This window comes from Sphaeramia orbicularis, chromosome 12 (genome assembly GCF_902148855.1).
Source record: "Sphaeramia orbicularis chromosome 12, fSphaOr1.1, whole genome shotgun sequence".
NCBI lineage: Eukaryota > Metazoa > Chordata > Actinopteri > Kurtiformes > Apogonidae > Sphaeramia > Sphaeramia orbicularis.
The window spans coordinates 47,015,621-47,031,802 of NC_043968.1; the positions used below are offsets into that span (position 1 = coordinate 47,015,621).

Here is a 16,182-nt window from a genome sequence, read left to right on the forward strand (position 1 = left end):
ATAACAACCAATAAACATCCAATCGCTTGTTCCGCTTGCTCTGGACGCAGGCGGTGCTAGTCTCCACAGCGAATCAAAGCTCCCCACTACCGACAAGCTGCGGTGTATGTGCCCGGCCTCCGCTGCCCTCTGCTGGACAGTACGCACACTGCTCTGCCGGTGGTACTGTGGAGCCGACGTTAGGTTACATCTGATGGACGGACTGCGGAGGGAGGATGGAGGTTGCATCGCTGTGAGTCGTTCGTAATGAACCCGTTTGACGGCTCCGTTTCTCCCCGGCATGAGGAGGCGGAGGACGCGGCGGCGGAAGGCCGGTGCCCGTGGGCCCGGTTCTCCTCCTGGTTGGAGTGCGTGTGTGTCGTTACCTTCGACCTCGAGCTCGGACAAGCCATAGAGGTACGACGGTTAGCTTAGCACGGCTAGCATCGCTCAAGCCGAGGTTTAATATAACTGAATTATGTAATAGTATTAAATATATGTAATAGTAAACCAAATCAGATAAACAGACCATTTATGTGTTGTTGATGTTATGTGACGAGACACGAATCTTTTTTGTGACAACACAAAAACAAACAACATTCTATTAAAACATGCACTAAAGCTATCTTTCTTTTATTCTTCCCTCTGAACAAACACAACCTGTGATGTATGGACTGAAATGGTGAAATACAGCTCACAAGAAATCTGAAATTCTACTGGTGTTGTTCTTTGGTTGAATTTTCTATCATAGGATCAATGTTCGTTGAAATGACAAGAAGTAATAAAATGCAAAAATTAACCTCATATCAATATCAGCGATTGTCAAAAAATAGCACGGTATTTTACAGCGTGTTTATAGTTAAACATGTGTCATAATTGCAAAAAATTAAATAAAATTCACTGTGAGATTTTTTCTGTTTTGTTTTTCAGCTGGTTTATCCTCAAGATGTGAAACTTACTGAAAAGGAGGTAACTTTAATTAGTTGGACCCTATTTCAGTTTATTTTTGCTAATCAGGTTATTTTATCCACTGTTACTAGTGATGTTTTTTTGGCATTTGTTTTCAGAAAACCAGCATCTGTTACCTGTCCTTCCCTGACTCCTACTCAGGTAAACACAGCTATCAATCAATCAATCAATCAAACAATCAGCTGTCTGTTAAGGTGACATATGACATGGTGGTTTGAGGTCAAAGTTCAGATGACCAGTCTGTACATTGTTTTATTTCCCAGGGAGCCTTGGGGACACTCAGTTCAGCTTCCGGATGCGTCAGTCTGTTGGTCGTCGAGGTTCAAGGTTCAGAGATGATATTTACAACAGAGACGCCCCTGTCACACTGCAGGTCAGATATGTCTTGTGTTGATCTATCATTTACAGAAATCCACTATAAATAGTCAATATAATTTTCAAACAGCACAGATTTTTATCCTGTAAAACCTGAAATTAGGGCTAGGTGATTTTTGCCAGAAGATTTCATGATCTGTAATCGGAATAACAATTTTCTCTCCTTTTATAAAATGTAAGTGATTTACAACATTTCAGCAACGAAAAAAATTCTCTGGTTTTCTCAGTTTTCCAGAATTTTTAGGCAGTGTGTAATGTTATGTCCTCAGAAATTCAGCATTTTTGCATTAGTGTGGACAAATATTATTGCAACATTTTGACAATTTCTAGATGAAATAAACACTAAAATAAAATATTTTTTTTTAACTGTATTCTTATATGTGACGCTGCCGTGTACCCCATTAATTACACAGACTGTGGTCTAATTGGCCCCACTGGAACGTTGTGTTTTGCATCTGTGTCAATCAGAGACTCAGAAACAGGTCACAGAGTTTCTGTAATTCACTCCTGTCTACAGTCACCATTTTGCCACTTATTTGCTCTAATTTTCTGCAGTAGCCACAAAACACTTGGCCACAGTCGGGTTAAAGCGAACACTTTTAGTGTGGGTAGACATAAAAAAATCACTAAAAACCACCAGCCTAGTATAGTAAATATTATAAGAATCCATAAATCAGCACTCTCTTTAAAATACAGTAACTACAGTGGTACTTTGGCAATTCAAAATTTGTGTTAATTGAGGAAGAAAGTTTAAAATATACTTTAGTTTAGTAATGACATGATCTGTGTAGTTCCTATAAAAAACAGATCATATAGCTTGTTAATTTCACCTACAGCCCTATCACAGCTATCCATGTGTGTTCAGATTCACTGTAATGCATATTAAAATCCATTGTAAACAGAGAACAAATGTTAACCTGAAGCAGACTTTAACTAGAAAAGCACTCGGAGAGCGCAGACCTCCGTCAAGGCAGATCAATCCCCCCCAGCCAATCACCACCAAAATTTAATCATTTGTTCTTTGTGGCAATATCAACATTTCCTGAAAATTTCCTCAAAATCTGTCCATTATTTTTTTGAGCCGTCTTGCTAACTGACAAACAAACAGACAAACCCCGATGAAAACATAACCTCCTTGGTGGAGGTAATTAATTACTGTGAGTGTTTGGATTAGTAAGTCTGCACCATACTTTTACATTAAGTTTATTACCAAGAACAACATAATAGCTTAATATTTAATACAGTGCTAAACTGTAACTCTTCCCCTTTATGAGCTGATAAGTCTTTACTGTGTAGCAAAGTGAACTGGAATGACTATGAAATTGGTTTCATTCACAGCATCCTGATAAAAAAGGGAAAAAAAGACACTGTTGAAACACACGATCATACAGAAATGCATTTAGATGTGAATGTCGTCATTCAAAGTATTGCAGACAAATACTGTCAGATTTTAGTTTAAAATTGTTTCTCAGCTCAACTGTCTTCTGGCATCAGTAGCACATATAATCAATCAAATTCAATGTTGATGACTGAAGATGAAATAAGGTCAGACTGATGATCTAAAGATTCACTGAAAACACGAGTTTGCACTGAGTAATTTGCCTTTTTGAGTATTTTTTTTCAGAGACCTCAATTGGTAACTTCTTTACATGTCCCACAGAGAGAAGTGTCCCATTTCTGTGGTTACGTCTATTTCCGGCAGGTGAAGGACGTCTCAGTGAAGAGAGGATACTTTCAGAAGGTCAGGAGTGATATTTCTATGATTGCATTTGTAGAACACATAGCAGGTCATCTGACTGTGTTTCTGTGTGTTTCAGTCTCTGGTGCTACTCTCCAGGCTACCGTACACTCACATGTTCCACATGCTGCTGCAGATCATCGCACCAGAGTACTTTGAAAAGCTAGAGCCCTGCTTAGAAGCAGGTGATAAAGCTGTAACACACAACAACAATAAATCAATTAGGACTGAGGGTCTGGGTCACCTGACATGGGGTCTTTTGCTTGTCTTTACAGTGTGTAACGAGATTGACCAGTGGCCTTCACCAGAACCTGGACTCACCCTCAACCTGCCTGTGATGGGTGTGGTCTTACAGGTAAGAGGGAGTTTATAGATCTACGGAAACATCCTGTCACACAAAAGCATCACATGTGGGTACATTTTCCATCTGATGAGTGAATCTCAGAGGTATATCTGGAGGTAAATGTTTGTATTAAAGTAGTCAGTGGTTGGTTTCATTTACACACAGTGAGCTGCTATTTATGGCAGAAAGAAGACATTTAAACTTGAATGTCTCCAGACATTAGAAATAATTAAAAAACATTTTTTTTAAATACATAGTACTTCATCTGTCACTACAGTGAAAGGATGGAATTCCTGTTTTTATTTTGATATGTTAAATATTAACATTAATGAGTATGAAAAACATGTTTTGCCCACATGATACAGTTTCTATGATTTCCATGAAAACCAAATCATCAGATTACCCAGTATGGAAAATGTAACAAAAACAGGCATTTTACAAATGCTCTGGGATTCAACAACACAGTTTGGTTTGCAAGTTAACATTATTAAATTACTGCCTTTTGTATCATTCATTCTCCTCCATGATTGTTTGTTTTGCCTTCATGCTAATGTCATGCCTCTTTCTGTGCAAGAATGTGAAGAACTGTCAAAATAATAAAAAATCTTGTTAAGACTGCTATTATGATATGAAACAACAGAGTGCAATCAGAAATGGTGGGTATTTTTATTTTGGCACATGTTTTATATTGTCATATGTTGTCATATCTCACAGCCCCAGTCACAGGTATTGTAATATTTAGGGCCAAATCGTGATTTTTCTTAGTACAGTTCCATCTTTCGGTCTGAAAATAATTACATACAGTTGCATTATCTTGGAGAGTTCTGAGTTAATTCAGCTTCACATTTGTGTTTTAGGTGAGGATTCCATCAAAAACAGACAAACCTGGAGGAAGCCCACTGAGACAGACAGCCAAAGAGGTGAGGAGAAAGCAAAAGAGAAGGTTTTTTTTTTTTTTTTTTCCATCACTTTCTCTTCCAGCTGTAAATAAAGCTTTTATTTTCTCATCAGAACCTTCTGCCGGCTCCCACGGTGCTGCCGACCATCCACGAGCTCGACCTGTTCAAGTCAGTCCTGATACTGCAGTCGTGTTGGTGTTTGATTTTCTTATGCATGAGTCTAACATGACCTTTGACCTGCCAAGGTGTTTCCAGTCGATGCTGATCCACCTGCAGATGCTGTGGGAGCTGGTGCTGCTCGGGGAGCCGCTGGTCATCATGGCACCTTCACCTACCATCTCTTCAGAGACAGTGCTTGCTCTCATCAGGTAACCGAACAGAACACTCCAGTCGGTCAGCAAGTAACATTATGCGGTTTCCATGGTAACAGTACATGTGTCCTCAGCTCCATCTGTCCTCTGAAGTTCTGCTCTGACTTCCGTCCATACTTCACCATTCATGACAGCGAGTTCCGAGAGTACACAACCCGAACCCAAGCCCCGTGAGTGCTGCACCTAAGAAATACATACACGCCCATCACATACTGCACTGGTTGAATCTCGATAGTTCACGCTAGTCTATTTTTTTTACAGATCAGTATGGCCCTTTGTTTTGTAGATTTGCGTGTACTACATATCAGTCAACTTAAATGTTCACATGATACTTTAATTAGTATTATTTGGAGTGTGTCAGACATCTAACCATACTGTATTTTTTTTAATTCACTAAACTATTACCACCATTACTACTACTTCTACTACTACTACTATTACTACTACTACTACTACTTATAATAATAATAATAAGCACAATAAAAGAATAACACACAATTAAAGCAATAAAAATGTAATTAAAAGCAGAAAATTTAAGATTGTCCAGATGCTCTCTGAAAGAAATGTAGAGAATATTACAGTAACCTATTGGCAGTTAGGTTTTTGTCTCTATTATTACTTTATTGTTTCCTGTCACCTACATCCTAATAAGTTGACAAGAGATACTGAAATAGCAGACTGAATGAGAGTGAAATGATAGTTAAAAATGATCAGTGATCATAGGTTATTTGCCCAACATTAATGCCCTGATGACTCTAAGGCTACGTTCAGACAGCAGGTCTTAATGCACAATTCGGATTTTTTGGCGAAATCTGATTTTTTTGTGTGTTCGTTCATATTCCTCATTAAATGCGATTCTATCAAGTTTGAGTTTGAAGTGAATGCGACCCTGAAGTGACCTGCATGCACAGAAGAGGTCCTGACGTAATATGTGAACACTGCAGGCATGCACTGTGTTTACAGAAGTAAATATATTTTTCCCACCACTCCTCCTCCTGGGATGCAGAATTGTGATCTTTGTCGCATTTCAATGATGTAAAGGTTAGATAAATGTGACCTGGCCATTCAGACTGAAGTCACATTGCAAAATATCAGATATGTATCGGATTTAGGACCACATATGAAAGTGGCCTTTGATTTGTGCTGTTCAAACTGTCTTTAAGAGATCGGATACAGGTCACATATGGGCAAAAAAATCAGATTTGGGCCGTGTTTGCCTGCAGTCTGAATGTAGCCTAAAAGACATTTTACTAAATGATGTTGTATAAGTAACTTTATTCTTCATACCTGCTTTAGTCTGAACATGTTAACTCACCCATTTTATGCTAAACTTGAAAAACTTGTTTCATGGCACTGGCATAAAGCTCTCTGTTTCCTTCTTTTGCACAGCTCAGACAGTCTACAGTGAATCTGTCAGGCAATATACTTCATAGGTCACACAGTAAAATTATCCTGTAATCACCGTTTTAATACACTATTGATGATTTTAAAGATTTCTTGTATTTTCCACTTGACATTTTGGCTGTTGATTTTTTCATCTTGCAGATAAATAAACACTACATTAGTTAGTCCCTCCCTGTTCTGCTGTATGTCCCCTCTCTCTGAACTCTGCTTGTCTTTGTCCTCAGACCTAACGTGGTTCTGGGAGTAACCAATCCATTCTTCATTAAGACGTTTCAGACTTGGCCTCACATCATCAGACTGGGCGAGACCAAGATGGCAGGTGATCAGAGGATAATGAGGAACAGCAGTCTCTGCTTCTCTCTTCATTTTCTTTTTACATCTTCTTTCTTTTTTCGACTGCAGTTTGATAATTATAATACAACAGTGTTTCCATCCTGGTTTTCTTTGTGCTCTTGCAGGTGACTTACCCAAGCAAATTAAAGTGAAGAAACTGGCCAAACTGAAAACACTTGACACTAAACCAGGTGATCCTAAGCATTATTATTTTCAGCTTTATTTCTAATAAATAAATATTTTATGATACTTAAACTTTATTTTTCAATTTGCAGGAATCTACACAGCATACAAGACATTTCTACACAAAGATAAAATTCTTATTAAAAGACTGCTAAAGGTGAACAATGGCTTCTTTGTTTAGAAACACATTATTCATTAAAGATATGAAAAATCTTATAATCATCTCATCATAAATTAATCAGTTAATCATCTCATAATCAATTATCACTGTTTGTTTTTTGTTTTTTTCGCTACCAAATGTACACAGGGGATTCAGAGAAAGAGACCGTCGGAGGTGCAAAGTGCCATCTTGAGGAGACACCTGTTAGAGCTCACACAGAGCTTCATCATCCCACTGGTACCACTTCATTAGATCACACCACACGCATGAGTGAATATAGAAATGTAAATTACATATCAAGCAAATAATGTGGTAGTATCTGGAAGTATCTTTTTGTAAAACATCCCTCCAAAAGGAATGGTTCTGGTATTGTTTGCTGTTTTTGGATCCTCTAATACATGTGCAGATCATCTTTATGTAAACTATTGCTGAAGTGGACTCTCTTAGCTTCGGTTTATTGAACTGTATTTTGTTCTTAACATACAGGTTGTTATTGCACAAATGTTTTATAAAGTTTACCCAACCTAATAGCTTTAACTGCATTAGCAGTAATTCTATAATGTATGGTATGGTATGGTCTGCTGAAAAGACCTTTTTCAATTACACATAGATGTCACAACTGTTATAAAATACCATGAGTTAACATTAATCAAGTATTTGGTAACATTTAAAGGTAACATTTCCTAATTAGCAGGTTAGAATTATTGTTATGTTGGCGAACTTTACTGCTCAAGGTTCCTCAGCTCCATCCTCTTATACAAATCAGGTCGTATCTGCCTCCAATAACTTAAGATATAATGAAATAGCAAACTTGAGACATCAAAGCTAATGGGTGTCACAGTGTCTTCTTTCATACAGTCTGTATTAACATGCTTGTCCCTGTTTCTTGTCCGTCAGGAGCGGTACATGGCGAGCCTTATGCCGCTGCAGCGATCAGTGACGCCATGGAAGGTAAAACAGGAAGTAGATGAGTGACTGTGAACCTGACAATGATGACAGCTGCTTAGTGATGGAACCTGATTCAGGTTTGTTTGTTCAGACTCCTCCTCAGATTCGTCCATTCAGTCAGGATGAGTTCATGGCCACCCTGGACCACAGCGGTCCTCAGCTCACCTCAGTGCTCAAAGGGGATTGGATGGGCCTGTACAGGTGAGACTCAGACACATCACATCACTTCTCATTTTGTTTAGATACAAAAAGACTCCAAAAGAACCTTGAATGTCCATCGTGACATTTCTGCTGTTGAATATTTTCCAGAAAAAAAATGTGTTTTGACTCTGTCTCTGAATCTGTGATATCTGTTAATGGACTGCTGTATATAAATAAAACTGAATTTAACTGAACTGATTTTAACGCTAAATTTAGATAGTGTCTTTAAATTTCTTTAAAATATTGCATCAAAATGTTCCTTGTCTTCCTGTTTCAGCTGTTGTATGTTTTACCTTTAGTTAATGTCAGATTTCTGACATTTTCAAACAGGAAATTCTTTAGGTCTCCAAACTTTGACGGCTGGTATCGTCACCGACACAGAGAGATGGTTCAGAAACTGGAGTGTCTTCACCTGGAGGTCATCTGTGATGCTGTGAGTTCTGTAATTTTTAACAGTTAAATGAAACATCTTAATCAGTATGACTGATGTAAGTCTGTCCTCCTACAGGATCTTCTGGGCTGGACCAAAGACAAGTCTGAGGTGGAAATTGTAGACCTGGTCCTGAAGCTTAGAGAGAAACTGGTGAGAAAGATGATAAAGACAAGTCTGGAAAGACCTTCTTTACAGAAAAACAAGAACCGTAACTTCAGTCAGTTAGCTCTACTGCTAATTACACCACAATATGAGAGAACATTTCCGTTCATGTTTCATCTTTGTAATAACTATGACACTGATGTGTTAAAATAGTTGAATATGAGTTTAAAGAAACAGGATATGGAGTGTGTTTGACCTCCCACTGTTTTTCAGATTAAAGCTCAGCGGCAGCAGCTACAGGTCAAAGATGGAGTTATGGACAAACTGGACGCTTTTATAAAGTCCATCATCAGCTCCCTGCCTGACGACCTGCAGACTGTCCTCAGTACACACTAACACACAGTGACACCCACTTTATAAAAGTGGATTCGTATTCCTGCATCTAGGCTACGATGTAGCCTGCAGTGTATTTAACAACCTGGTAAAACGTAACTACGGATTTGATGGCGATAACACATTGGTACTTTGGGCTGATTAATTTTTGTCCTACAGTTTTCTGCAGCCACTGGATGGTGTGAATGATGAAAATAACAAAGATATTTAAGAAACAAACTTAAACCATTGCAGTGCATATTGATACAATTGACATAATGTTGTCAGTGATCCGATGAAACCTCAGTTCTGCTGTGTGCAAAACGCCTTTACTCTGAAATGTGGGTTTCAGGCCTGTGCTGTGATTGCCACTATGAATGAATGAATGAATGTAAAACACAGCGACTGTACAGTGGAGATGTGAAGGAATCATCAGAAGTTACAGTATATAACCACAGTTCTGAGAGTGTGTGCATAGCCCATCATCATCTTGTACCATAAGACTGAGCAGCTGCTGTGGACTATTAAAGCACAACATGGTTTGATCATGTGCTGTGCGAGCTTCTGTGGCTGCAGACAAAAACCTACACGGCATTTACTCCTGTTCACCACTGGCATCAAACCTAAACCAAGCTTAATAAAAACAGGAACACAATGGCATACAGTTACACTGAAACACAACACACTGATTACTATACACACAGAGTTAATACTAGAAAAGCACTTGGAGAGCACAGACCTCCGACAAGGCAGATCAGTGCCCTCCCCCCTCTCAATCACCACCAAATTTTAATCATTTGTTCCTTGTGGCAGTATCAACATTTCCTGAAATTTTCATCCAAATCCATCCATTACTTTTTTAGTTATCTTGCACACGGACAGACAGACAAACCAACACTGGCAAAAATAACCTCCTTGGTGGAGGTAATAATTTGTTACAGGTAGAAATAATACAGTCTGTAAAATTCTACTTTTCACATCCAACACTTTGACATTAAAAGTTTTCAGGTTTAACTTCTATGTCATGATGCCTTTATTTTGTTAGTTTAATAAGCCTGTGACAAAATGTTGACTGAAGTATTATATGATCTGAGGCAGAAATCTGAATGTGTTCATTTATTATGATTTATTATTTAAAGCTAAGAAAGATGTTTATTTTATGAATTGGCTAAAATGATTTTTTTTTTTTTTTTTTTTTTTTTTACCATTAATTAGTAGAGTAGGAAAAACACAGACAATTAGAAATAAATAAAATTTTACTGTAATGACTTCTATGAAAATTTTGTTTTTAAATCATGATTTTTCCTACACTCCAGGTTCTTCTCAAACAACTGTACTTCAACAAACAAATCAAACAAAACTTTACTAATGCAGAGATTCACTAACAAACCCAGGTTTTTGTAAAAATACACTTCAAAAAATACACAACATATTTTAACAGTACAAAAGAAACGTGACAACTTCCTCATAGGTGAGTAAATTATCCTGTACAGCGCTATGAGCCAGTCTAACTGTGTTGGTGTTGGGCACTGTTCTATCAAAATCAGCTCTGCCAAATAATGCACAAACCTTTATTTTCATGACAAGGATAACAGTTATATTCCTCCATATAGTATTTTGGACTGTTTTAGCGTGTTACATTTGAAGTGAAGTGTGAAGCAATATTCAGATTTCTTTTAAATTTGTTAGTAAGATTTACATAACCTGCTCTTTTTCAGGACTGTTTCATGAATGATTTTGACTTTGTTAAACTATGTTATGTGTGTATTTACAAACCACACCATATTTGTTAATTACAGTTCATTTTTGTTTTGGGCAGGAAATTATCTCTATACTTTTTGTCTCTGATTAAGTGGCTTTATTCTTCTCTTTTTTTCTAGGAATAATTAAACAATTTAAGACAAAAACCTTTACTGATTTATTGAATTTATTGAATGAATAAATGTAAAACTTTTTAAGTCTACGTTATTTCAATGATTAATCTTCTAGACTGAAGATGCACATTTATAATGATGTGACACAGATAGTCATACTAGTGAGTTTTTAAATTTATTTCTGGGAGGATGAAATGTATTTAGTTTGGCTTTAATTTCAGCATTATTTCTTGTGACATAATTTAGCTATGTTTTATTTAACTATGCTAAATATCAATGAACTAAAACTGAATTTGACCATTTATGTCTGATTCCCCATCTTCCGAAATAACAGACTAAAGTCTGTGAATGTTATAGTGACATGATTTATTTATAACAGCTGAAGAGTTGAAACACCCCTAAAACTGTTTTTACCCCTCGGCCAACTTCTGGCCAAGGGGGTTTTGTCGTCTTGTCTGTCTGTACATTCAACGACATAATCGCATTATCTGAAGAATGCATTGAGATATCTGCACCAAATTTATACTGTGGATGCATCTTGGTATAGAGCAGAAGCCAACTGAAAATAGGTGACCTTGACCTACTTTTTCAAAGTCCAATGGCCTTGTGCATTTAAAATATCTGACTACTTTCAAATATAAAGATGTATGTAATAAGTTTCTAAATCTAAATTAAAAATCTAAATCTAAATTACAGGGCAGTAACTTTCAACAGAATCTTACACTATATTTGGCCAAGGGGTATTAAAAGTGCACAGCACGTTATGTTTATTTTTGCGGTTTGTAAATGATAAAACCAAAATTAACCAAAACAGGTTGTTGAAACAGGAAAAATAGTTTAATTTCAACAAAAGCATCAAAAATATACATATCAGAGATAATATGTGATTCAAAGTTTGTCCCCATTAAACTCAGTCATATCATCATATATGTTTATATATTCATATGTACAGACAGGAACCGGACTGGAGTTATTTTACACAGGAAAGTGGAAAATAGGGATGAGCAACTAATAATTGTATTATTGAGATGGTTCTATGATTAAATGCAATACCCAAATCACAGAAGCTGCAAATTTTGATTAAGGGAAAAATTTTGCCAACATACAGCTATAAATGAAGCATTGTGGTGCTACAGGGATGCGCTGGGAAAAACAAATTATATTATCCACATATATATCCACAGACTTTTAGAATTTCTTTAGTGTAAATAAAATGCAAACATTAAAATTCCAATTAAAACTGTAAGTCATATCACAATATCTACCAAAACAACTGAAATCAAATTTTTTGCATCTAATTCAGTCCAGTTGAACTAATTCCCCACCAAATGAAAAAGAACATGTCTAATAGATGCTCAAAAAGGTTGCTTTGCAGACACAAAACATGACAAACCATATCATGTTTTATGGATCACGATCAAATTGCATTATCCTGTGCTATATTTGGGACTGTCGGGCTTAATTTCATACATGTAACATTGATCATGGCTAAATAAATAAATGAGCACAATGATGCAAATCTCAGCAGCAACAAAACAGCTGATTAATCCATTATCCAATAGCATCCATTTTTTTCATTTCTGCTGGCAAAATTTGCAGCCCACTGCAATTTTTTTTTTTTATCCAAGATGAAAGTTACATGTATGAATTACATATTGTTATTAAACTAAACAGCCCTACATATAGTGTGACCATTAACATTTGGCCCTTATAATTTCTGAAAATAAATATAAAAAGCTCTGTTTCTTGGTTGGGGGGGGGGGGGGGGGTTACCACCTGGTGTCGTGGAGTGTAAATTAGTGAGAAAATCCTCAGCACAAACACAATGGAATGATATTTTTGGTACTTTCAGTACACTCTGTAGGTAGATTTTCAATTTGTTTGTTAGTGAAGTGCAGCAGATGTTTTGTTTGCTTACTAAGTTTTGGCTGGAAATTTGCTCCCCGTTTCTGTTTAAAGCAGGTTTTGGTTTATGTAATTCAGATGATAAAAGTGAACTCTTTCTTCAGAAGTACCAAACGCCACAGTTTCTTCTTCAGGTGTCTTTGGTCTCATCTCTTGGTGCTGCTCCACCACGTCGCCCCCTGCAGCCTCATCACAGTCTGTTTCTCCAGTGGGCTGAAGTGCAGGATGGTCAGGATGGCGTTGAGCGTCTGCTGCCGCCCGCTACCATCCTGAAGCGTCAGGAACTTGAAGATGACATTCTTCAAGTACTCCATGTTGGCGCCCTCGCGGCTGTGGTCCCTCAGCAGTTTGTCGAGCTGACCACGTAGTTCTGCAACTTCCTCTTCATGTCGCTCTCCATTGGCGATGAGCCTGGCCTGCATTTGGTGGACATCCTCCTCCAGCCGATGCTTCTGCCGACGCAGCGTGCCTGTCTCTACTTCCTTCCTGGCTAGCTGTTCGGCGTACAGCAGCAGTGTGGGCTCAGTGGGTGTCACTCGACGCAGAGCTTCACTAATGATGTCACCTTCAATGTCTTGGCCAGGTTCATCTTCTTCATGGTGATGAGCCATTTTGTCGCCTTCATTGCTGCCGCTGCGCCCACGTGTCGTCAGGCTGTAGCTCAGAGCGGCAGCCCTAAGGTGCTCTAGCTCCTGGTCTTTCTCATCCAACAGGGCCATGGTTCTCTCTCTCTGTTTGTGAAGCTCCGCCTCCAGCTTCAGCAGGTTTTCCCGGTGCAATGCCTCTTGCCGCTCCACTTCCTGTTTATGGCTCTGCTGCAGTGTCACCATCTGCTGCTGCCGCTCCTCCAGGTCATGGCGGTGCTTAGCCTCTGCCTCATCACTCTGAATCCTCAAGTTGATGTACTTCTCCTTCAGTTCGGTCAGCTGGTCCCTCACTTCTTCCAGTTCTCTGGCCTGGCACCCATCTTTGGCATTCTTGTTCTTCAGCACCACCTGTGCCCTCACCTTGTAACGTTCAAACTCGTCCTTCACCTGCCGCAGCTCCTGCTGATAGTACGAAGCCAATTTGTCTCTACTAAGCTCTGCCTCCACATCGGCAAGCATGTCGATGCTCGGTGTCTGGTCCGGGTTCCTCTGAGCTGCCAGCTGAAGCAGTTTTTTCACTTTCTCAAGCTTCTCCCTCAGCACCGTCACATCCAACTGATTCTCATCCACACAGAGGTCAGAGGTCGTCCTGCTAGAGGCAGCGATGGCAAGGGTCTTGTTCTCAGTGTCGAGTTGCAAGATCCGCTCTCGGAGCCTCTGAGCCGCCTGCTGGTCACGCTGCCTTGCCTTCTCACAGGAACCCAACAGCTCTGACAGCTCTGAGACCTGCTGTTCCAGAGCCGCCACCCGCTGCTCCTCCGCTTGAGCACGGTCTCGTGCACTCTCCTCTGCCTGACACACCTAAAAACCAACACAACAAGATGCTTTGAAATTTTTATTATTTCATATTTCCAGTGACTCTTTCATTTTGAATTTTGAATGCAGCTTAATTTTTATTTCATAAATTCATAAGTAGTTTGAGTTTCAATTGTTTTTCACCACAGCTTCCATTTAATAGACTTGGCTTTTTTCAGAACTTTTGTTTCTGTTTATATTTCTGTAAATATCATTCTTTCACTGTTAGTTTAAGTCCCAGTTGGCATTAACAGTAATTATTTTGAGTTACTCCTGGTCTTACCTTCCTGGTCTCCATCTGCATCTGCTGCTGGAAGTGGTTTTTCAGCTCCATTAACTCCTGCTGCAGCTCCTCCACTCTGGGATCTGGTTTCTTCTGGTCTTCCTCAGCAGCCTGCAGTCTCTTCCTCAGCTCATCTCTCTCCTCCCTCACCTGATTCAGGTGAGCCTCAAATTCTGCCCCCCGGTCCACAGCCTCTGTTGTCAGCTGGAGGGCGGCATTGGCATCCTGTAAGCGGAGCTCAGCATCTTGTCGCAGATCCCGCTCTTGTTGCAAGATCTTCTGCAACTCTCGCAGCTGGTGGACATGGTCTCCCTGTTCCTGCTCCCTCTCATGCTGCTGGGTGATGACTCGGGCACGGCTCTCTGCGAGCTGATCCTGTACAGTCTGCAGCTCCACCTCTTGCTGCTTCTGCTGAGTGAGGAGCCGCTCCTGCAGGTCCTCCACCTCTTGCTTCAGCACCCGTTTGTCAGCTTGAAAGCTTGCCTCCATCCACGACTTCTCCTGTGTCACTGTGGCCAGGGCACTGGTGAGCGTGCTCAGTTGGCTTTTCAGCTGTGCAACTCGTCGGTCAGCATCTGCAATAGCAGGGGGTGTGGCCTGTTGTTCCACACCTCCGTTGCTGCCAGAGCTCACAGCAGTCTCAGAGCTGCTGGTCTCAGGGTGGGGTTCTCCCTGGTCCTCCTCACTCTGGTCTCCACTGGCTGTCTCACTTGTGATGCTGGTTAGCAGGTCTGTAGATGCTGCCGTGTCCACACTGCCTTCACTGTGGAGTGAGCAGCGATCATCTGGGAGGTCAATGGCAGAAGCTGTGGCAGTGACCTGGCCCTGTTGGGTCAGGTCCACCTCCTGAGACACGGTCAAGACCTTCAGACTGGCCTCCAGTGCCTCCTTTTCTTTCAGCAGGCTCTTATAGGCCCTGACAACATCCCTGAACCGGGTCTGGTATTGGACCAGCTGCTTCTTCTGAGTCTCCAAGGTGTCCAGCAGCTCCTTCCTGCTCGGCCCACCCCCAAAAGTCATCCCAAACTTCTCCATGACTGCTGGTGTCTGACAGTCTACTTATGCTGGAGCCATCATTGTGCAGAACCACCAGGTCCAGTTGATTATTGAGACCAAGCAGGACCAAATGGGACACAAGAGTACACTCAAAGTAGGTCTGGTGTTCTGAAATGAAACACGTCAAATAACAAAACCCGTAAGATTAATGTGAAATACCACCAAACAATTTTTTATGTATATTTTCATCAAGTATATTATACAAATGTGAAGCCTCTTAACGACAAACAATGACGGATTTGGGTTTCTAATTGTGCACTTGGCCAAAGCATTAAGTTATCTATTTGGTGTTGTACTTTTACAGTACGTTCTTAAAATAAGAATTAAATAAAATACAGAAAATATCTGTCGAGGTTATTATCGAAGAATCACAAACTGAAGTTCGTCAATGTTTATCAACCAGCAACATGAAAAAGCCCGGAACTCTTCTTACCTGTAAAATGTTATCTGCGGTGTCTATGCCACAAAAGACGATGAATTTTACTCTTAATCGCTGATTTCATTTATTCTTTTCTGATTCAAATTGACGGAAAATGTATCCCTACAGCTGAAGAAGTGACTGTCGGCAAACAGCCGCCATGTTGGTCTGAACCGGAAGAGGAGGAGGAAGTCCGGGATCACAAATAATGCGTTCATGGAAAATAGTAAACACTAAGAATTATATTAACTTTAAGAATTATTTTGATTATTAATATTCTTTTAAATTGGAATAGTTGTGGCCCGTGTCTTTTTGTCACTGCAGCTGTCTCTAAACTGTACAACTCACAATCGTCCTGTACACATTTCCTTTGATTCTTGAAGATGCTCTTTAG

General features: G+C 39.6%; 2 protein-coding genes across 2 annotated transcripts; one reads left to right on the forward strand and one right to left on the reverse strand.

The window, feature by feature from the left end:
* The first annotated feature begins 114 nt into the window (after positions 1-114).
* dennd6b (DENN/MADD domain containing 6B) lies at positions 115-9,482 on the forward strand. The gene is made up of 20 exons (XM_030148458.1): positions 115-396; positions 910-948; positions 1,047-1,089; positions 1,212-1,321; positions 2,984-3,064; positions 3,141-3,246; positions 3,337-3,416; positions 4,262-4,324; positions 4,416-4,471; positions 4,549-4,671; positions 4,749-4,844; positions 6,303-6,397; positions 6,537-6,602; positions 6,687-6,751; positions 6,902-6,991; positions 7,652-7,705; positions 7,794-7,903; positions 8,234-8,336; positions 8,412-8,486; positions 8,712-9,482. The coding sequence occupies exons 1-20, from the start codon at positions 247-249 to the stop codon at positions 8,832-8,834; spliced, it is 1,728 nt and encodes a 575-aa protein (XP_030004318.1). The 5' UTR covers positions 115-246; the 3' UTR covers positions 8,835-9,482.
* Positions 9,483-11,499: 2,017 nt separating this feature from the next.
* gcc1 (GRIP and coiled-coil domain containing 1) lies at positions 11,500-15,949 on the reverse strand. The gene is made up of 3 exons (XM_030148456.1): positions 15,804-15,949; positions 14,315-15,478; positions 11,500-14,037 (listed from the first exon to the last, which is right to left on the reverse strand). Exons 2-3 carry the CDS (start codon positions 15,347-15,349, stop codon positions 12,736-12,738), a joined length of 2,337 nt encoding a protein of 778 aa, XP_030004316.1. The 5' UTR covers positions 15,350-15,478; positions 15,804-15,949; the 3' UTR covers positions 11,500-12,735.
* Between the last annotated feature and the right edge of the window lie 233 nt (positions 15,950-16,182).

Excerpts from the sequence above, each read along its gene's own strand:
- gcc1 (XM_030148456.1), bottom strand. The coding sequence starts at position 15,349 with ATGGAGAAGTTTGGGATGACTTTTGGGGGTGGGCCGAGCAGGAAGGAG. Across the intron at positions 14,038-14,314 it reads TGCAGATGGAGACCAGGAAG|GTGTGTCAGGCAGAGGAGAG; the intron begins GTAAGACCAGGA and ends GTTGGTTTTTAG.
- dennd6b (XM_030148458.1), top strand. The coding sequence starts at position 247 with ATGAACCCGTTTGACGGCTCCGTTTCTCCCCGGCATGAGGAGGCGGAG. Across the intron at positions 4,325-4,415 it reads TGAGACAGACAGCCAAAGAG|AACCTTCTGCCGGCTCCCAC; the intron begins GTGAGGAGAAAG and ends TTTTCTCATCAG. Across the intron at positions 4,472-4,548 it reads CACGAGCTCGACCTGTTCAA|GTGTTTCCAGTCGATGCTGA; the intron begins GTCAGTCCTGAT and ends TGACCTGCCAAG.